This window comes from Ambystoma mexicanum, chromosome 6p (assembly GCF_040938575.1).
Source record: "Ambystoma mexicanum isolate Mex_15411 chromosome 6p, UKY_AmexF1_1, whole genome shotgun sequence".
Classification (NCBI taxonomy): Eukaryota; Metazoa; Chordata; class Amphibia; order Caudata; family Ambystomatidae; genus Ambystoma; species Ambystoma mexicanum.
Genome location: NC_090935.1, coordinates 1,470,463,069 through 1,470,486,147, shown reverse-complemented (window position 1 = coordinate 1,470,486,147; position 23,079 = coordinate 1,470,463,069). Strand labels below are relative to the sequence as shown.

The 23,079-nt window shown below is 44.3% G+C and overlaps 1 protein-coding gene across 10 annotated transcripts in view; it reads right to left on the bottom strand.

The window, feature by feature from the left end:
• Positions 1-23,079, bottom strand: part of PPEF2 (protein phosphatase with EF-hand domain 2) — a 703,213-nt gene that overhangs the window by 472,782 nt on the left and 207,352 nt on the right. For 7 of the 10 annotated variants that reach the window (XM_069626300.1, XM_069626309.1, XM_069626302.1 and 4 more), the window contains one exon: positions 3,817-3,944. The exons of 2 other annotated variants lie outside the window; for them this stretch is intronic. In XM_069626300.1, coding sequence (XP_069482401.1) covers positions 3,817-3,944 — 128 coding nt within the window. Of the gene's footprint in view, positions 1-3,816; positions 3,945-23,079 lie in introns of those variants that run through there. One more of the 10 variants, XM_069626308.1, reaches the window with a different exon arrangement.

The following is a 23,079-nucleotide window of genomic DNA, read 5'->3' as shown; positions in this document are numbered from 1 at the left end:
TGGAAATGTCTCTAAAAACTTGGACTTTTTTCTTCAACCTTTTGTAAAGAGTTTAAATTCATACGTAAGGGATACTACAGACTTGCTTAATAAAGTACAAGGAATTGAATGGGAGCCCGATTACAATTTGGCTTCATTAGACGTAGTGTCTTTATACACTTCTATTATACATCAACATGGCTTAAAGGCATTCCAATATGTCCTGGAATCTGGGTCTAATTGCTATAAAAACATAATGAGGTTATCATTACATTGCTAAAATTTTGTTTGGACCATAATATCTGAACATTTGAAGACCAATTATGCTGCCAAAAGTGCTGGAACGCCATGGGTCGGGCATAACTCCCACCTATGCTAATTTGTAAATTGGGCAGTGGGAGTATGAGATGGCATGGTCAGAACAACATGAAAAATATCTAGAACAGATTACTTGTTGGTATAGATATATAGACAACCTGTTCGTTATTTGGAGAGGGACAAAGGAGTCTCTGAATGAATACATTAACCTTCTGAATGACAATTAATTGAATCTAAAATTGACTTCTGTTATCAGTCAAACAAATCTGGTATTTTTAGATGTTGAGCTGTTTATTGAAGAAAGAAAAATGTGTAGTAAACTTCATAGAAAAATCACAGCTTCAAATTCAATTTTGCATGGTAAGAGCCATCACCCTAAGATACTTATCAATAGTATACCTTACGTTGAAATGATTAGGGCAAAAAGAAACTGTTCTTTAGAGAGAGATTTTCAAGAAGTAGTATGTGATATGGGAGCACGCTTTTTGGAAAGAGGTTAGCCCAAGACAAAGTTTAACTAATGCCTATAATAAGACAGTTTACCGTAACAGCCATGAATTATTACAGGCGAAAAAGAAGGAAGAAGACGGAGAATCTATTATTCATCACCCAATATAGTCTTCAGGCCAATCAAGTAAGAGCCACATTTCATAAACATTGGGGGCAATCTTACAAGCAGATAATGATCTCAATAAAGTTTTGGGGACAAAACCCTAGATTACATTCTACAAGGCTGGATCATTAAAAGATCTGTTATCACTGAGCTTGTTGTAACCTATAAATAAAAAAGAAAATTGGTTGCAAAAACTGTACTTAAGAAAGGTGTTGAAAAGTGTAATGGATGTAAAATGTGTAAGTTTGTTGATTGCCACAAATTTGTAAAATATGGATCAAGAGATCAAAAGAGATGGTATTTTACACACAGAATCAATTGTTTGACAAGATATGTTATTTGTGGTATCTTATGTCTGTGTAACAAAATGTATATAGTGTCGACTATATGCCAACTAAAGTTCTGTATCTTAAAACATTATCGAGCTATCCTGAATAAGGATGAGAGTTATCCTTTAGCTATACATTTTGCAGAAAAACATAGAAGTGATGCCACATTAAAAGCCAGCGAGTTTGAAACAGGGCGATCAAAGGCTGTGTCAAAGCAGCTGTGTGGGGTGACGAAACATAACTGAGGGACGGCAGGAAAGCGTCTTATCAGTTGGCTGAGAGTTGACAACCTTGAAGCTGAGTGTGGTGGTGGCGTGACCTGTTATGGGGGCTCTTCGGTACAAAAACTAGACTGAACCTGCCAACACTAGCCTAGCGGAGTCACTTAGGCAATTGCATGGGAAGTATGAGGAATTGTGGTGGTTGTGCGACCTGTAACGGGTGGACCATCTGGTCCAAAACTTGTGGCCAGACCACCAGCATGAAAGGACTGTGAAGTCAAGTGGGCTGAAGAAAAGCAGAAGAAAGAAGGAACCCGTGACCCCTGGCAAAACCGCTGAAGAGTTCCCAGAGAGAAGGTAACAGAAACAGTTATAAGTCAAGGTGGGGGCCGGGAAAACTTGAGAAAGTAAAACAAGGAAGACAAGAGAGAAGTAGATCATTTTGTGAGGCAACTCCCAGGCCAGTTCCATAAAACTATGGTACTGAAGATTCAAGAAGGACTCGGGGAGCCTCGTCCCAGTGGGGGCAGTTTGAATAATATTGGTAAAACGTTGAAGAGTCAAGGGGAGCTTGGCGAGTCTCTCCCTCATCCCAGTGGGGCAAGTTGAAGGACAGTGTTCTACTGGAAGTAAAACAAAACTTTTGGAGTGAACTGAGACTATTGATGAATAAACTAAAATTGAAGTAACTCAAGAAGAGTCTGTTGAAAACTCAGTGTACACTAGGAGAAGGGAGCCATTCTCCTAGCCCATGAAATTGGTAAAACGTTTGTGAAATCCAAAACTTTGAGAGACTTTTACCCAGGAGAAGGGAGTCATTCTCCTGGGCTGGGATAAGAACTCTTTTCCTCAGTTTAGTCACTTGGGGAAATGGGAACTGAAGAAGCCTGGTCAGCAGAGACAAGCATCCGTTGGAAGTTGTCTTCAACAGCATCGAAATATCCCTTCCCCAAGCGGTGGAGGTCTATAAACATCCACGAGAAAGTTTCCATGTTCCAAGGTGAACTTCAGCACTGTGGAGGATAACTCATGTTAAGGAGTTGGTCTTTGGTCCAGGTGGATCTTCCTCTGTGTTTGGTATTGCGACAACACTGGATTACCACAAGAGTCAGCTCCTCTTTCCATCTTCCCTCTCTTTTCAACGAAAAGGGACGAAATCCTCAAACCCCCTTCAACAAGGGATTCTAAGAGAACAAAGCAAGGAAAGAGAAGATTGAATAAGAAGAGACTTTCAAGTGAAGGTCTAGCACACAAGCTAGGAGAAGGGAGGCTTTTTCCTAGTCATAGACATTTTGACCGAGGAGAAGGGAGACATTCTCCTGGGATTTGGTGGTGTTGTTTTTGGACTTTTGTGTTTTAGTGGCAGGGATCATTTAGAAGTTTGGATCAGGGTGGATAGTTGTTATTTTTGAACATCACAGGCTTCCCGACAACCCTGAGTTTTAGTTTGGTTGGGGTAGGAAAAACCACCTCTAGAGATAGGGAAAGATAGTTTTTTTGAATCTTAAAATAAAACTTGATAGCCCAAACTGCAATAGCCTGGCCAGACTCCTGATTCTATGTCACCACAAACCCAAGTTGGGCTAAGCAAGCCCCTGGCCTACCCGCGGCCGAAAATAGGAATGTCCAAACAGGAAGAAGAAAAGAGTGGTATTTTCCCAAACACAAATGGCCACCAATCAGAGGAACTCATTGAGGTTAATGTAGCCCTAAGGGGTTAAACCAAGAACTAATTGGGCTATCTGATACAGCCGTCACTGTGAGAAAAGAACAGTAAGAGACATTTCTTTTTCTTTCTTTTTTTGTATGTTCATCGAAACCACCAGGCCAAGAACTTTGTTGTAAAGAATTGTTTCCATTGGAATTACCAAACCAGAAGCCAGACGGGACTTTTTGAGAACTCTTTGGTGGGGTTCGGCAAACCAGGCACCACTAAGTAAACCAAGGGAAAACAACCATAATCTAAGTACAAGATAGATTATTTCTTTCTTTTCATAGTGGTAGGGCAGATGGGAGGATAGTTTAGGGCATGGATAGAGGACCAAGTTTATGTATTTAACATTCTGACGGGCACCTCTGTTTGTTGTTTTTTAGAGCAGGGAACTCATTATAGTGGTAGGGCTTGGAGATGGTTTTCTTTTATTTCGAATAAAAGTGCTGTTTAACCATCTCCTCTTGTCCGTCTCCTATACCTGAATTACCACACTGAATAATTGTATTTTCTGGAAAAAATATTTCACGTTTAAAAAAGAAATGGTTGGGGGAAAGACGTGGTTAGTGGAGACTTTCGAAAGTTTCTATGAAAAGAAAATGTGAATTATAGTAGGTAACACTACTCTTTCCCTTTTTACCCTACCTTGATTTGATCTTGCTCCCCTTTGTACTCTATGGACTGGAAGATGGTCCAGGTGCATCTCCGACGTACTTCCAGCTGAGCAATGTAACGGCGGTACCATCTTTGTATCAGGACTGCTGACTTGAATGCTAAGAGACAACAAAATAATTACATACTCAATGTATTCTTGCACCAAAAGCAATAGAACATTGCTGCTCGGCGTGTTGGTCCTAATTCCTCAATTAATGTCGAAAGCGGTGTTCAAAGTGAGTTAAATGGCATTATTTGAAGTACATTGATTTTCCAAGCTGTGTTTGTATATGCATGCAAGACTTTGTGATCACTGGAAATGGTATTGTACTTTAACAATATGAAGGCAGCAAATTTAAGAATGTATATCAATCCTAATTTAGAGACCAAATCTCTCATTGTCCCCTTAACTGTTAGTCCTTCATATCAAATTTTAACTTGCTATGATTACAGTATCTCTACTTTTCTACATATGTTAACAGAACCATTTTATAATGGGCACCATTTCATGCTCAGACCTGTCCATGCAGCCCAAAATAAAGGTACTTGTCTCTCTACAGTGATGAGGTCGCAAGTGGAGGCTCAGCATTGGTAATGGAAGACCCTAGGACCAAAAGCCACCGTCCTCTCTGCAATGTTGGGCACAGACGTGGTACCAGGGATCCCTCAGGGTCCCCAACCCACCCCTAGCTCCATATGCCAAACATATGATTGTGTCCCAAGACCACCATTGTTACATAAACAGTATTATAATGGGTTGGAAATTAGAAGCATGAAGGCATCAAAACCTACTGCAGTTGAGCATGGGGTTGCAGGACTCCTCAGGCCACATGTTATCCTTAGTAGATGTCACTTAGCAGCTTGGAATAGTTGTGTAAGCACAGTTAAGTGGTGTCACCACAAACCCTTGCCACATCAAACCCCAGAAGTATGTTCTGGCTCAGAGACTCTACCGCCAGTAGAATTTTGCACCAGGTCATAGCTAAACAGTAAGCCAGAAAAGAAAGCACTGCCTGACTTCAAGATAGCAGATGACCATAGCCTAACGGAGCCATGTGGGGGTGTCCAGTGACATTGACTGTCTGTATTGATTTCTAAATTACTCTAGACTAGATCTAGACTAGATTGTTATAGATATCAAATTTCAGGTGTCTGAGGTGTATTTTCAATTTTTTCTTTTGTTATCTATATTATCGTTGTCTTTCTTCAGTGTTTTTGATATATAGATGTTGTGTTTGAGTTGATTTCACAGCATATGATTCTCTTTTGATGCACTAAATAATGATTGAATACATTTGAGCCATGCGACAAAAGGGCTCTGTCTACTGTTTCGCTGTGTTTTGTGGAGTAGACACTTGCATCTGCTACACTTGCTTTTACCTGTGTGACTATCCGTGTCACCGTTTTGACAAGCACCAATGAACTGTTGCTGAATTTGAACTTGCACCCTTTTTCACGAAGTAAAACGAGTACTGGCCCCCGTAACTCCGACCCAGTGTGCTACAACCAGCGTCATAACAGCTGACTACATAATCAACAGCAAGCCGCCCTTGCGGCGTAAGCCCTGTGACAAAAGGGCTCTCTCTACTGTTTCCCTGTGTTTTGTGGAGTAGACACTTGCATCTGCTACGCTTGCTTTTATCTGTGTGACTATCCGTGTCACCGTTTTGACAAGCACCAATGAACTGTTGCTGAATTTTAACTTGCACCCTTTTTCATGAAGTAAAACGAGTACTGGCCCCTTTAACTCTGACCCAGCATGCTATGACCGGCGTCCTAACAGCTGACTACAAAATCAACGGCAAGCCGGTCTTGCGAAGTAAGCCCTGCGACGAAAGGGCTCTGGCTACTGTTTTGCTGTTTGGCACGGAGGCGTGAAACACAGAGAGGTAAGACCATCCACATCAGTTACTTGACACAGACTCTACATCTAGCTCGGGAAGGTCAGGAAGTCTAACGTCTCCCATTTATTACAGAACAATTACTCTATTCGCTTAGTCCCTGACCCTGCTCCTCAGACACACTGGATACCTCTGAAGACGTAAATCCAAGCAGAGATTCTACAAGTGTTTAGATTAACTAACCGAGTATCTGAAGTGACTCCAAGTGCTCACTGGTCATATTAGCACGCAAATAGACTGAAGAACAGGTTATTTTAACCAGATCTCTTTGTCCTAAACATACATAGCGTGTGACTTCGATACCAACAAACCACGCTAATTCATTCCAAGAGTCCTTAGACAACTATACTGAACTTTGGTTTCCTGATCTTTCAATTTTAGATCACAACACCACGTCAGCCTTTCCCAGGGGACTGCGGGCGACTGCCTTTGACACTGGCAATGCAAACCTGTAATCAACGAACTACACATCCGCCTACTTAAAAGGACTGCGAGCGACTTCATTTGACCCTGGTGACACGAACCTGTAATAAACAAACTACACATCTGCCTACTTCAGGGGAATGCAGCCTTTAACACTCAGAAAAAAGGAGGAAAAAAAGGAGGAAAAATAATAATAAAAAAATATAAAATAAAAATCTCTTCTTTGAAACAGCAAGTCACGGTTGATACAGCAATTTAGCTTATTGGAGAAAGGGCGATAATTAGACAAGTCTTCACATTACATCGCTTCGGATCCCAGGATGACAAAAACGAAATTACACAAAAATAAAACAGACTATCAAACGGGCCCGCAGACACGGCACCGTTCAAAGACTCCTTCTACTATGGCTACCTCCTTCGCCTTTACTTTGACACCTACAAATCTTTTCTCATCTACCCCGATGTTAGAGTAGACTTCTGTAGAAGCCACACAACAAATACAACCACATGAAGATCGGATCATTGAAGAGATCCTCCTTAATGATCCCAAAACTCTGAATTCCCTATCAAGAGTCGCCACCAAAAAAATCACAAAAACTTGGACTCCACGATAGAAAACATCATTGAACAGACATCCGCAGAAAAGCTAGCTGATCCCACTATCACTGTGTCTTCTACCCATCAAGATTATCTATCAAATGCTTGCAGAGAGAAAGAACCATTACTCTGCCAAGATAATGATACCACCTCTCCATATACAACACCTACAAAGGATCACACAGAGAGCAAGAAGACAACACAGGAAATCCAAACTCTAAACATATCCTTAAATACGCGTCAGGATAATGCTGCAATGTCAACAAACATATGGATGGATTCAAAATTCATAGAAAACGATTCTGTGATTCTAAAATTGTCCCAATCTCAGCAAACTAAGACATTTAGCATCTCCCAGAAAGACAAAGCGATACTTGCAAAAAGGAGATGGCAATCATTGTACGAACAGCGAAGACAATCAGGGGACATGATTCAGTCGGCGGTTAGCCAGCAAACTGCAGGAATGGCTCGTATATCGTTAGACATACTGGAGATTGAGGCACTCATCCAGAACCAGGATAGGAGAAGAGAGGTCTTTGGATTAACAACGAAAGAAAATTAAAAGGATACACTTTTACACTCAAATCCAAATAGAAAGAAAATAACAGCCATTCTCTCCCAAAGCCTTGATCCAATATTATCCGGTCTATCTACTTTACAGCACAGAGAGAAAACCGCACACTCTACAACGTACAACTTACCCCATATAGCAGCAGGACACTCCTGAAAAGAGAAGGTCATGGAAAGAGAGACCGGAATCTAATCGTCAACAAAATTTGAAATGTACCTGTATAGAGAATGAGCCACCTATAACAGAGGCAATCCCGACGACCATGCTGGATTTGCAAAATATGCTAGTTGCCATCACCTCACACTCCATGATTTCTTTTAGCAAACTTCAAGAAACCACGGCTGATTCAATTAAAGAACAAGCATCGCTGTTATCTTCAATACTCAATAAGCAAATACAGATGGAAGTCTTCGTCGAGACGCTACAAGATGTACTCAATAGTGAAGCAGAAAACTCAAGAAATTGGCAAGATAGACTGGCTGAGATCGCCAGGAATGACAGAATGGAAAAAAAAGAACTTACACAAGCGCTCCTCACCTTGATGGCAACTCTGAACGGATCGAAAGATAAGAAACAAACCAACGCAGAAGCACAGATTAGTTCATCCACCAATGTACAACCACCAGTTGATAACAATATGATCATTTCAGCCCGCAGTTTGTAATCTTACTGAATTAGATGTAGACCCAAACCTTGCACATCAACCTTCAGCATGTAATATGTTAAGTACCAACCCCGTGGCTAGAATTGATGGGAGTGGAACACTGACAAACAACTCAACTACACAGGAGAAATATCAGATCTTCAATCAACCGATCAAAGATGCTACTAATAATTCAAAGAAGGACGCGACCAAAAAACCCAAAAGAAGACAAAATGGATCCCAAGCTTTTTTACGACATTTTACCATTCCAAAAGCCCCTCCAATTTATCTGAGCCTCAAACAGACAGTTCAGCAGATGGCTGTCACTGAAAAAGGAAAACCTGTGAAAATTGCACATTGCTCCAGTGATTGCATGAGAGCTGTGAGAGACGAAAAGGCAAATATGAAGATGCTCCTAGAATTGTCTCAACACCTGGAAGACTTGCCAGAACCATCTGAAGAAGCGCAAGTCCAGCCAAGTGACTCCACGCTCATAGTACTCGATCAATATGGAGACTCTCAGCCTTCGTACACATCACAGATGATGATGTCCTGCGAAGAGATTTCAAGCTCCACGTTTATTTCGCACAATGACGAAAACATACACAACTTATCTTACATAAATGAATCCACTTTTAAGACTATCTTGGCCTCCTCTACTCCAACTCGCTCTCTACGTGCCCCAAGATTTATCAACCCCCACAGCTTAAATCAGACTGAAACCTTCAGCCTGTTGCTGCACCGGATATTAAAGTCTAATGACGAACTAATACTAAACCGGACAAATCTACTTCGATTATTTGAAGTTATTCCAATGCTGGCAAAGATACAATCAAAAGACATACAGACCATCGAATTTACAGAGCTCTCTAGATTTGATAAAAATCTGCATAACTATAAAAGCTTTCAACACCTGACAGCTAATTCTTAGCAGCAAGCAACATCTTCTCTCTTTAGGATTCACAGTACTGAACTCTGAAAAGACGAAACAGAATAGTGAAAATCATAAAAACCTCCAGACAAGTATCAGTCAGAGTAATGACAAAACAAAAGAAACTGACATCAAAAAGGTTGGACAACGAACAGGCACACACAGGACAACCCGAGATCCTGAGACCACAAGGCAAGATAAACAACACAAATATAGGATGCGAACTGACTATACAAAGCATTTCATCTGGAGAGATCTGAACTGTTCACAAGATCAGTAACCATTAAAAGTAACTGCAAAACAATCACTTTCTCTATGCACATGTAACACCTGTGGAAATGTTCATCTCTTCAATGAACCTAATCAGTATTTAGCCCATTTTGATATCATATGCATCAAATAATTTGGATTACTGTGCAACCAATATGCGATGGTTACATGACCCTCATGAATCCAGCCTTGAGAATAGCAAGAGGCCGTCCGTCTGCAGGTCTTCTAACACTATTGAAAACGGGCATTAATTTGGAAGTTATAGAGTTGACTAACGCTCAAGAAGGGATTCAAATGACCATACTCAGACAAATAAGATCACAAGCGATGAATACATCAGCTATTAAACCTCGCTATACAAGAGAATGCCTTGAAATAATAAATTTGTACTGGAATCCTGTCACCATCTCGGACCAAATATACATAGACCTAGTATGCTCAGCGATTGACACAGTATCATCTTCATACTTGGGTATAGATGTCATTGTATGTGGCGATCTTAACATCCATATGTATAATGAAAAGGGATTATTACTAGAACACCACATGCTAAGCACCGAGAGCCCGAGAATGGCAGAAAGAAATGGATCTGAGATGTTTGAATAGAGTGACTATGCAGGACAAGAACTCTGACTTCACAAGTGGTAAATGGAGACAGGGCAACTCAACGGCTACAATTGACTATATTTACTTGTCAGCTGAACTTCACACCAAATTATTTAAATCAAGAAGAATTAAAACTACAAAAAGTGACCATGACATCTTGGGGATTGAGTGGAGCAAGCAAACCCGTGAAAATGAGAGAATATCTTTTCCAGCAAGGACAACGAAAAACTGAACTACACATGGCTTTTACATCCGCACAGATTTGCTAAAATGAACCACCAGCGCAAAACTATGACACATCGCCATGCCTACAATGAGGTAATAAAAACGATTATGGAGTTGCGAAGACATATCAATAAAAACCTCAAACAAACTTACAGAAATTGGAGGAAAGATAATAGGGCGATGCAAGATCCAAATGATGCAGAAACTATGTTACTTGCTCTAAAGAAAACTAATACTCGAACCCTATGGAATCTCCTGAATCCTCCACAAATGACATGCCAGAATATGATAGTAGATGTCACAGAACTTTCATGGACAAACTACATAACTGAACTATATAAAAATACCTCAATCCAAGCTCAAGTCAGGATGGACATTAGCATGGCAAAATGGTATCTTGAATGGACCCGACCGACATAGAAGATGCCATCAAGAAACTATATCCCTCCAGAGCTCCCGGCCCGGACGGCCTTTCCAACCAGATCATTAAAAAAGATCTGAAGATCTGGAAGGAACTTTGTGAAAAATTGTTTACTATTATATCAAGAACTAACATGATTCCACGCTCCTAGCAATTGGCTGTATTAATTCCAATATACAAACAGGGAGACTCTAAAGACCCACGCAACTACAGACCAATTGCCCTCCTAGATCCGCTTGGAAAGATATTCGCAACAATTCTCTTAGAACAACTGCAAACCTGGGCAACAGAAGCAAACATCTGCGCGACGAGACAAACTGGTTTTGTGAAATATATCGGTACCAACATCAATTTGTTTTTGCTGAACCTGGCAAAACAGGAAGCGATTAGGACTCAAACCACTCTGCTTGCCGTTTTCGTTGACCTACAACAGGCGTTGGACCTCATGAATAGAGAGTTACTTTGGAAAAAGCTACTTACTTGGAGATGCCCTCCTAACATACTGGAACCGATTAAACAACTCTATACCAACACATCCATTAGGGTCAGGATGTCTAGATCAGGTACAATAACTGATTCAATCGTCACATGGAACGGCCTTAAACAAGGATGCCCTTTAGCAGCGACGCTTTTGAACCTATTCACATCAGACTTTGAAAAAAACATTTACAAGCCAGAGACAAATTCTCCTAAACTAAACATCACACTCCTTCCTTGCATAACATATGCAGATGACATTGTGTCATTTTTCCAAAACCACAGATGCCTACAGTTGGCCTTGTCCAACATGGAAACATATATGGAAAAGAACCACTTAAAGATCAACATTCAGAAAACGAAATTAATAAATTTGACACAGAAGCCACTAACAAAGAAAAGCAATAAAGTCCTTTTCCTGTACAAAGAAAAGCTCAGCCAGGTAAAGACTACTAAATATCTGGGAATCTGGCTGAACCAATCCCCAACAGAAAATGATTGGTCACTCTTGCTAAAAGTCAAAGCTCACTCTCTGGCCAGACAAGGACGAATGCTTCACTATAACATATGGTGGAGAGACACTGATCAACTTGGACCCAAAGATATGGCAAAAGTTAGAAGGGATCTTTTGGAGAAAGGTTCTATCCCTTCCACAATCGACCCCAATGGCGAGACTAAGATATGAGCTGGTGATACAATCATTAACTTCATTGATAACTTAACAATTGAACAAAAGTCGAAATATCAACTTGACCTACACTGACCTACACTGTAAAGTTGACAACAGACCAATTCATTGTCTACCGAAATATCTGCAAGCGTTTCCTGATAGACACATAAGGGACCCCTACTTGAGATTTCAATTAAATTTGCTCCCAACCAATGAAATCTTAACAAAGAGAAAATTAATCACTAAAGAATTCAACTTCTGCCGCTTCTGCAAAGAAAGAAAATGTGGTTGAAACTTTGAAACATGTTATTATGAGATGTCCAGCGCTAAGTGAGAAAAGAACAGTTTTATACATGAAACCCTCGTCAGAGTTATCACCGGAAGACAGATGGGCAAACTTCTTACTAGGTGACAAAAAAAAGAAATCTTCACACTTGTGAAATTTTGGGAGTGCATGATATAACATGCTGAAACTTGATGAAAGGTTTTGTAAATAAAACCACAGCATCAAAAATAAAAAAAAAAAAGAATACATTTTGCATCTTTTTTATACTATTTGTTGTATTAATTTGTTTGATCGATTTTTGTATATGCAAGATCTATTAAATATGTCTTACAGCAGACCTGGCACTACGGTGAGAGGAGAGGCTACGGCCCAGCTCATCTAAAGTAAATAATATTTGAATAATCTGCCAAATAATTCCTGGTGGGAACATACCTTTGTGTATTTATCTGTGGTCTGTCATAAGAGCAATCTTACATGTGGAAATCGTTTTTGGCAAAGTATACACCAATCACAAAGCCCAGTACTGAAACCTGCACAGATAAGATCTATCTCTCGCTTACAAGACCAATTACAGGTCCCACTGGGAAGTGAAAAGCATAGTAGCCACCGTGGGGTGTGGATTTTAGGAGTCTGTTGGAAAGAAAGCAGATTGAGTTGCAGAGAGGACAGGAGAGAGAAATCAGAGCAGAGGAAATGGGAGAAAGTTTAGGAGTATGAACATAGAGAGAGAGATGGAGAGAACAGAGCGGGGGGATGGGGAGCAGGTAGGAAGAGGAGGCACATCCAGTGAGAGAGGAGGGGTAAGAGCACCATAAAAGGAGCCAAGAAGAGGATTGCGAACATTACACTGGAGAGGAAAGGGAAAGGAATGAGTGGGGAGAGAGCTGGAGAGAGAGAGAGAGAGAGAGAGAGAGAGAGAGAGACAGCGAGCGAGAGAGGGATAAAGAGAACAGAGGCCGATGAAGATGAGATTGAGGAGGAAGGCTGGAGGGAAGCATAAGTGTTAGAACATCTGAGGCGACTGGAAGTAAAGGAGGTGCGAGATACAAAAAACAGAGAAAGGAAAGTAGGTTAAAGCATCTACTGACGAAGGAAAAAGAGGAGGTGGAAGGAAAACACCAATGGATGGAGGTCAGACAGGACTCAGTACAGTGCAGAAACTGTTAAACATAAAAAAGTGAGGGAAAGGAGCATGTGGGGAAAAAGATAGAAAGCAGGAGACAAGGCACAGCAGGAGGGTGGAAAAGATATTAAGGTGGAAAGCAGGAGAGTATTCTTGGTGAGAAGAAAAGGGTGTGGGAGTCCTTTTAGACCTAGGCCTGGAGGATGAGTCTAGGCTGGTGGAGAGGGACAAGATCAAGGGCCAAAAATCACCTTGAGTCCAGAATCTAGGGGAGGTAAAGTCTTGTGTAGCCCTAAGTTGCGAGAAGGTATTTGAGAAGAAACTGAGGGGAAAGTTGAAGCTCCTTGGGGTCTGAGTTTGCAGTGTTTGACGCTTGACCCTCTTTAGATGATCTAAGGGTACCGGAAGGTGGTGCCTGATAGTGGCATTAATGAAGACCAATACAAGAGGCTGACGATCCCTGCACCAACCCAGAAAAGCACAGTCAAGTCCAGAAAGAAGTGGTCAGCACACTATCTCGTGGGGTTCCACTCCTATTAGGTGGCCACCTTGTTTGGACCAGTGTTTTAATGAGCTAGTCAAACGACTAGGGTTTAGTTACAAAAATACATATTTTATTTGTATAGATCTGGGTTCAAAAAGTTTGGTTTGTGCAGTACACACAACAATACATAAAGACAGTGTTCTACAGCAAGTGTATTTTGTTACACTGATATTAGGAAAGTGTCTAGTGCCTTGCAAGAAAAAATTCTTGAATATAACTCACATCAAGCATTCTATTACAACTCATACTCGCTCATACATTCTTATTGACTCATACTCATATGTCCCAACATGTTTCTTTCCTCCACATCAAATTGCATGATATTGCAGGAAACTCTTCAGGGGCTATCTGTCTTGTTCAAATGGCGCAACAAACTATATAAAACACATTGATTTGAGAGGGCAGATGTCACACTTCTTATTAGTGGTGATGCGCTCTTGGATTTTTATCCATGCTGTGGTCCTCACTTGAGCGGGACACTGTGTCCTCACCCGCATTAGTGGGTTCGCTGCTGTAAACATCTGCAGCTTTCTGGATGTCGGCACGGGGGCAAGATGCTGCTGCGTCTTCGCTGTTGTCCTCGGTTACAGCAAGGTTGTCGGTCTCTAACTCTCAAACGCATGAGTACTTAAATGCGCTCTTCAATCAAAAGTTGATCCATGTGGGGCTAAAATGGGGGGGAAGGCTTGAGTAACCCGTGCTTCATACGGTTGGCTAGTGAAAATACAGAGACTTGGTCCATGTGCGTTAAATGCATCAGTTGCCCTTAATGCTGCGTCCTTGCAGTTAGTCACCAGGTGTTGGCGTTCCTCGAAACTCTCGTGTCCGTGGCTGCTTCAACAGATGGTACACTGTGAAACCCATCAAGGCTCGATGATGACAAGGTGAGGGGAAGGGGACGTACCTCACTTAAACGAGGGCCGCATGGGTCGTGATATATTACGTGTAGATATATACAGAGTTTTGTGAGCTGCATCTCCTACTATCTCCTACTATTATTCCCAGGGAAAAGGTAGAGTTGGTATCACCACACAGGTCACTTTGATGTATCAAGAATCAGTGACATCAAGAGCTTTTCATCTTTGATATCCCTGAGGCCTCTCATTAAAGTATTTTAAGCAAAGGGCTATGTATAATCTGCACCAAGAATTTGGCATGGACTACCTTGCTGATAGCTTGGAACGTAAGCCTATTTTATGATGCATATTAATTTAGCAGAATGACCTGGCTGCTCTAACAAAGAGCTTAAAAATGGCGAGATGCCAAAATAACATCTAGCGATTTGGTTTGCACATCCTGACTGCTTTCCTAAAGATGGTCATAATATGTTGAGTGCAGAGGGACTACATATTTAAACTAATATGAATTCATGAAATGTATTACATTGTTTCATTATTATATTGTTGGAACGTTGAAGATGGGGGTGGGGGGTACTTTGGCAATTTTAGAATAGCCAATATTATGGTTTACATGCGCTTGATCAGAATTGACACTACCAAAAAGGTTTTCTTTCATTTTCCTTTTTTTTATATGTACAATTATTATTCTCGTTCTCTTCCTCCATGGCCACTTGTGTTATGTGACAGTTTGATATTAACAATGCCACTATGAAGAACCATACTAAACAAAGTTTGATGGTTATTTCCTGGAATGTTAATTGCATTAACTGTCCCAGCATTATTATGCATTTGTAGGGCGCTTATACATCAAGTAAATTGTGTTTCAAAGCACCCACACGGCAATAGGGAGGGAACATGGGAATGAAAGCCAAATATAATAACAATGAAGAGAAAGGAAGAGGTGGTCCTACTAGGCCCTACTAGACCTTGTGAGCATTCAGAACGTGCAAGTGCAGCGAGAAGAGACGAGGGTAAGTGCTAGGATTTCCACGGAAGGAAGTGCCACGGAGTAAGTTGTAAGCAGTTGTTTAATGCCTGGCAGAGATTACTTGCTAAGAGTGGTCAACTGCCAATGCAATAAGAGCAGGCCTCTGAGATAGCACAGCCCAGTGGGTGCCAAAAGGCAACTGCTGGTAGTGGGTGGAGGCTGAAGGCTTTTGGAGGGGGAGGGCCAGGACCCAGAAAGACACATAAAAGCCCTGGTCACCAATCTCAGCGACTGTGGGGTTTAGCAAGGGAGGGAGAGGGGAAAGGAGGAGGTGAAAAGGAAAGTCTTAAGGAGGTTCCGGAATTTGATGCGATCCGGCTCAAGAGAGAGAGGAAGGGGGAGTGTGTTCCAGAGGCGGGAGCCAGCCGAGGAAAGAGATCGGCCACCAGCTCGCTGTTTAGAGAAGCGTTAGACAGCAGAGAGTTGGCGCCGGAGGAGCATAAAGATCTGGAGGGAGAGTATTTGGTGACAGCCAGTTGTAGATAGCGTGGTCCCCAGCACCCACCACCCTTATGGATGATGGAGAGGGATCTGAATTTGATCCTTGCAGCAAGCGGGAGCCAATGGAGAGATTTAAGGGCTGGAGAGATGCAGTCCTTGGGCTTGAGGCAAAGAATAAGCCTTGCAGCCCTATTCTGGATAAAATGGAGGGGATTTAGCGAGGAAGAGGGTAGATTAAGGAAGAGGCTAGAGCAGTAGGCCAGCCTACAGAGTACCAGAGCTCTAGAGACATTGAGCTTCTGGAGCAAAGTGAGGAAAGGAAGAATTCCTTTGAGGAGATGGAGTTAAAAGTGGGCCTTCTTGGCAAGGTCCTGGGTGTGTGGGAGGAAGGAAAAAGAGGAGTCAAAGATGTCTCCAAGGTTTCTGGCTTCAGATGAAGGAGAAGGGGGAAAGCCCATAGAGGGTGGGCAAAGTGAAGGGAAGAAAGGGGGTGCAGGAGTCCCAATGGGAAGGATCTCAGTGTTGCTGGCTTTAAGGCAGAGATCATTAGAGGCACACCAGAACTGGATGGCAGATAGGCAGTCAGGAATGATGGAGGAAGTAAGACGAGGATCAGAGGGAAGTTTGAAGAAGAGTTGTGTGTCATCTGCATAACACTGGAATTAAGGGTAAAAGTGGAAAGTAGGTGTGCAAGCGGAGCAAGATAGATGTTAAAGAGCCAGGGAAAAAGGTTGGAGCCCTGGAGAACGCCACAGATGGAGATAAGAGGTGGGAGAGGAGAAAAGCCCTGGATAACCTGGGAGGGACGGTCAGTCAGGAAGGCGGTCAGCCAGTCCAGTGCCCACTCTGAGATACCAGGAGTATCGTGGAGCCATGTTATGAGGATGTAGTGGCTGACTGTATCAAATGCAGAGGAGAGGTCAAGTAGAATGAGAACAGCTGGAGAGTTAGAGTCAAGAGATGTGAGCAGTGTAACTTTTGTTTTCCAGCATGGGTCTTGCATGGATTCATGTACTCATGAATATTCCCCGTCATCAGGCTGGGAGTCCTCAGTAAAAAAGAAAGCAGTTAAGCTTTAAACTAAAACTGCTCATCTCCTCTATAGCCTATCAGTGTCCTTTGGGTCATACTGCCCCCAGCCAATGACACTCGTTCTCCTGAGCTCCACCCCTGGAGGCCATCTTCAGATTTGGTAGCCCATGTAAAGTGGCCGTACGAACCAAGAAGAGCTATAGAAGAGAAGGACGGAGGGTTTGCATATGAATCCATGCACGACCCGTGCTGGAGAACAAGAGTTACAGGTAAGTAACTTGTACCTTCTGCAGTATGGGGTCTTACATGGATGCACATGCTCATGAATATGATTACACAGCAGTACATGTAAACAACCATGGGAAGTGGCAAGGCTCACAGAAGCAATGCACTTACCCCCGGAACAGACTCACCTCAAACAAATGGGTTGTGTAGGTCCCTTGTTTGACCCAGGATTCCTCCACGGAATCCTTGTCGAAACAGTAGAATCTTGTGAAGGTGTGGGTAGATGTCAAGCATGGGAACACCAGAGAGAGAAACAGTAATTTCCGTAATGGTTCTGGTAGAGTGGGCTCTCGGCTTGCCTGGAAGCAGTCTGTTGGCCATACGATGGCAATGCATGATACAGCCGGAGAGCCACCTGGGGATGGAAGCCTTAGACAGGACTTTCCTATTTCCCACAGGTCCATAATTGATGAAAAGCTGAGAAGTCTATTGAAAGTCCAGCAAACGCAAAAACCCTTTCAGCAGGCAAAGAAGGATTAGCGAAGAAAACTGGCAGAACCAAAGGCTCTTTAAGATGAATATCCGACTGAACCTTCGGCATGAAAGAAAGATGAGTTCACAGAACCACCTTAGTGCCGTGGAAGGCTAAATACAGAGACTTACAGGAGAGGGCCTGTATCGCCCCTACCCACCTGGCCAAGGTGATCACCACCAGAAAGGTGTGTTTCCATGACAAACTTCAAAGGGGCACGATGCATTGCCTCATCAGTTTAGACAAAACCACGTTCAGTTCCCACGCCAGTGCAGGAGCTTTTACCAGTGTGAATGTGCCAAATAGACCCTTGAGGAACTCCTTAACGAGCCTGTGCAACCACAGCGAGAGCTTGCCTGGAGCCCGTGTGTACCGGGATATGGCGGCCAAGTGGACCTTGATAGACGGATTAGCAAGGCCAGACATGGCCAGTGAAAGCAGGTATGGCAGGAGCTGTGGGGCAGTCACGCACAGCCGCAAAAGCTTCCACGACCAGCCCCACATTGTAAAACGCTTCCATTTGTGCCTGTAGCAAGTCAACGTAGAGGGAGCCCTGGCATTAGACAGGATCTTCTTGAATTCCAAAGGCAGCCAATAGTGTCCAGATTCTAAGGCTGCAGGAGCCAGGCCATGAAGTTCAGCGACGCTGGGTAGTGTTGCAGGATTGAACCATCTTCTCTGGAGAGTAGGTTAGGAAGTGGAGGCAGTTGGATGGCAGGAACCACCGAGAGATGGAGACGGTCTGAGTACCAGATTTGCCTTGGCCACGCCGGTGCAATGAGGATCATCATGCAGTGGCAATGTCAGAGTGTGTTGATCACACGTGGTAGCAGTGGAATTGGAGGGAAAGAGCACAGGAAGAGACCTTTCCTGTACTCTGTACTCCTGAAGGCATCCCCCAGGCTCCTCTGCTGAGAATATCTGCTGGCAAACATCTGACATTTGGAATTAACAGCTGTTACGAAGAGGTTGATCTGAGGAAGATCCCATTTGCTGAAGAGGCGCGACACTTGCGCTTGCTGAAGTGCCCATTCGTGGCAGGACCACAGCTCCCTGCAGGGAGAGCAGGTGATGGTGTTCTTGATGCCTGCAGGTGAAAAGGTGTGAAAAACATGTGCTGAAGAATGGCCCAGTGCCATAGCGACTGGGTTTCCAGGGAGAGAGCAGGGGAGCACATCCTCTCCTGTTTTCTGATGTAAAACACGGTGGTGGTGTCCGTGAAGACCTGCACCACCTTTCCCTAGAGCTCAGGCTGGAAAGACTTTAGGGCCCAGAACACCCCCCACAGTTCCAGGATGTTTATGTGCAACTCCTTTTCTTCTGGGCACTAGAGGCCTCTGGCGTGAGTATGTCCTATGTGGACTCCCAAACCTTCTGGAGAAGCATTGGTCATGACTGTAGTCTGGTACGGAGGGATCTGAAATGGAGCTCCCTGAGTGTAGTGTGGACGAACTGACCTCCACTGCAGGGTTTGCTGGAATGCCGATTAAGGGCAATCTTTCTGTCCATGTGCCCGTGACTTGCTCCCACCTGGAATCCAGAAATGCTTGAAGGGGTCTCATCTGAAGCCTACAAAAGGGGACCAGATGGATGCAGGAAGACATCATACCCAGCAGGGACTTCATTGACTGGACTGTTGCAACAGCCGCTGCCGACAGCCATTGGACCATTCCGAGGATGGCTTTCACACTCTCTTCTAAGGGAATCTCCAGAGAGGAGACTGTTGAGTCGGGCGCCCAGGAACAGAGCGTTCCGAGATGGCACTACGCAGGACTTCAGATAGTTGATTGAGACGCCTAGTGACGCCAGAAGTTGGATGGTCTCTGCTGTGTGCTTCGTTGCCAGAGCGTGGGAGCGGGACCGAATGAGCCAATCGTCCAGGTAAGGGTAGTAGTAGATTCCTTTGCAACGTAGATGCGTTGCCACCGGGGCCAAGCATTTGGTGAACACCCCTGGAGCCGATTTCATGCCGAAGGCAAGGGCCTTAAACTGGTAATGTCTTCCATGGAAAACTGGTAATGTCTTCCATGGACGACACAACATAGGTAATGATGGTGCTTGCGATGAATGGGGATGTGGAAGTATACTTCCTCCAAGTCGAGAGTTGCCACAAAATCCCCTTCCTCCAGCTGGTAGAGGACGTGCTGAAACGTGACCATTCTGAACTTTTGGATTTTTAGGAACTTGTTGAGAGGCCGCAATTCTAGTTTTGGTTGCCATCTTCCTGACGTCTTCTTTACCAGAAAGCATGTGAAGTACACTCGGGTGCCCAGGGGTGCTGAGAGTCTGGTTCTATTGCCCCTTTGCAAAGCATGGCTTGGACCTACTGTAGCAGCTGTGCCATGTGCAGCTCTTGACACATGACAATAGGAATGCGGGCGCACCTGTCTTGAAATTCCAAAGTGTGCCCCTGCTGCAGAACATCCAGCACCCATTTGTCTGTGGAGATCTTTTACCACTGATTGACAAAGTTTGATAGTCGGCCTCCCACTTGGGTGCAGAAGTGGGAGTGCGGTTCCTTGGCCAGTTTCAGGCCTGTTCCAGCATCTGCGTCCTGGAAGCGGGGCGATGATGACACTGGATGCCACTGCTGTCTGCCTGGTAGCGACCCCTATAAGCCTCCTGGGGGGTGGTGCGGGAGGGCTGGCAACAGGGGGTGGTGTAACCCCTGGAAGATCTTAAGACTCTCCCCTTTGGGGAACGAAAAGATAGCCTCCTCTGCTGCAGGGTCCCCAGAGAGCACGCTGTCTCTGTGTCAGTCTTGATGGCCTGAAGAGTGTCATCAACCTCTTTTCCAAATAGGTTGTCCCCATCGAACGGCATGTCAATGACTTTAGTATGCACATCCGTGGAGAAATTCATAGCTTTTAGCCAACTTTGGCATTAGAGATCCACACCATTCCTCATCTTTCGGAATCCAGAGTCTGCAATGTTGAGAGCAACAGTGGTGACGTGGTCAGAAGCCACTTCCCCTTCCTGGAACAGGGCCAAGGCTTCAGCCTTTTTATTATCAGGAAGGAAGTCAAGGCCCAACTTGTGCCACAGCTCCATGTAGTACCTTGACAGGATGGCAAGGGCATTGGGGGCCTTGATGGTGCAAGATACTGAGGTGATGATGCGCTTCCCTGCAGCATAAGACTTCCAGCCCTAATGGTCTGCAGGCACTATGGACGATGAAGAAGGATAGGAGGACCTCTTTCTGGCGGCAGCCAATACCACTGACTCCTGAGTAGGCTGAGACCTGAGGCACATAGGGGCCGAGCCTTGAACCAGGTGTCTCTTCTCAAACTGATCACGCTTAGTAGGCATAGTATTTGGAGCCTTCATGATCTCTTACCCATCCTCCCATATGTCATCCAACAAAAGGACAGATACAATGGTTTTCTTGGAGGATGCCCGCAGCTCAAAGAGGAACCCCTACTTTTTCTTCTCTTCTGTCACCAGATTGAAGAGTTTGGCAGCTTTCAAAATGATGGAGTGGAAAAAGCCAATTTCATCTGGGGAAGAGGACCTGGCAGGCTCATCAACATCCAGAGGTCCACCACCCGTGGGATCGTAGTCGTCAACCCCATCTGTATGAGTACCGGTGGTGTTGGTGTCTGTGACAGTATCAGTTTTGAAATGCCTCCTCCACCACTGTAGGCAGAGCTGCTGACAGAGGCCATGGGCACAGTGGCCTTGTGAGACGGTATCGGCTGATGCCAAGGGGCCCTTGGAGGACTCATGGCCGGAGCAAGGACAGGAGCAGTGAGCAGTCTCTGTTGAATTACTGCCACCAGAGTGTGCAGGGTGGTTAGGATGTCCAAGAACATGTCTCTTGGCACAGGAGCATGTGCAGCTAGTACAGCAGAAGCAGGAACTGGTCCTGAGCCCCTTGGAGGGCTAAACATCAGGAAAGGCCCATGGGTTGGTGACCTCTTATGAGGTATGGATAGAATGTGGACAGGTTCCCCATGCCCCTTTCCTGATCCGAATAAACATTTTCTGGCAGGTCCTCTTCAGAACTGGTGTAGATGGCTGGGGACTCTCTTGGGGATCCCAGAGGAGCCAGAGTAAAGAATTGGACAGCCTTGCTGGGCATGGGCAGGAATTCCAGAGCCGGAGGCATGTCTCTCAGCGGATCAGAGCACTTTGGAAAGGAGACGACAACTGGAGTCTGCAGAGCAGGAATAGATGCTGTTATCGATGGGATTGTCGTTGGAACTGCTGACAGAGGCATAGGAGGCAGAGATACCCTGGGCGTGGTGACTGCCGAAGAGGTAAAGGTGATGGTCGTTGATGAGCCCTTCAAGGTAGCGGCCGTTGAAGGAAAAGTTGACTTTGCAGACCGAGTCGTTTGGTGGGATGGTTGTCGACGTGGCGACAGTGTGGATGGTTGAAGTGTTATCGACGAGGGCGTCCACAACGGTGGAACCGGAGACAGGTCCGTAGATGACTTGCTCGTCTTCGACGATGACCTGTGCTTTGATGAAAAAGCCAGTGATTTCCTCACGGATGGCGGTAACCCACTAGCTGGTAGTCTCTAACCATCGACAGAGTTGACAACAGTGACCAACCCTTCTCGGAACTGGGTCCCACAGCCGCGGAGACCATTGACGAGGAAGTTGGAGTGTGGAATTTTGCCATCATTTGAATCTTCACCTGGGAAGCACCCACAAAGGAGTTCGACCTCTTCTTACCAGGGGGAGTATGCTCAGGGGGCCTGCCGGCGCTGGAAGAGGCATGACTATGCCCGGAGACTGCGTCAATCCATGCCATCAAACTCCGGTGGCTGTTCTTCCGAGTCGTCAATGAAAAGGATGGACAGATTGAGCATCTGTTCGCGTCGTGGTCGGGATGAAGACAGTAAATGCACTTGAGGTGCAGATCCTCATTGAAGATAGTCTTCAGGTTGCAGCTTTCACAGGACCTGAAGAGGCTTTTCTTCATGGCATCCGCCATCGTCGAGGTGTAGGCCCAAGCCTGTGCCTGTGGTGCCATGGGGTGAAGATTCAATGGTGGAATGAATATCTTTGCTGACAACGGGTCCCGCTGCCAGTAGTCGCCCCGTGGTGGTAAACTATGAAGAGATGGAAGATTTCTTCAAAAAACAGCAAAAAACTACTGATTTTCATTTTCGAGGAGCAAAGCACGAGGATACCCAACACTAGAAACGTGCATTAAAATCTGAAGATGGTCCCCAGGGATGAAGCTTAGGGGGACGAGTGTCATTGGCTGAGGGCAGCATGACCCAAAGAACACTGACAGAGTATAGAGGAGACAAGCTGTTTTAGTTTAAAGCTAAACTACTTTCTTTTTTACTGAGGATTCCCAACCTGACGACAGGGAATCTTCAGACGCATGTGAATCTATGCAAGACTCCATGCTGGATAAAGAATATTAGATCACCTTGACAGAATCGGGGCAGTTGTGGCTTTAATACAAGAAACTCACCTAATTGATTCTGATA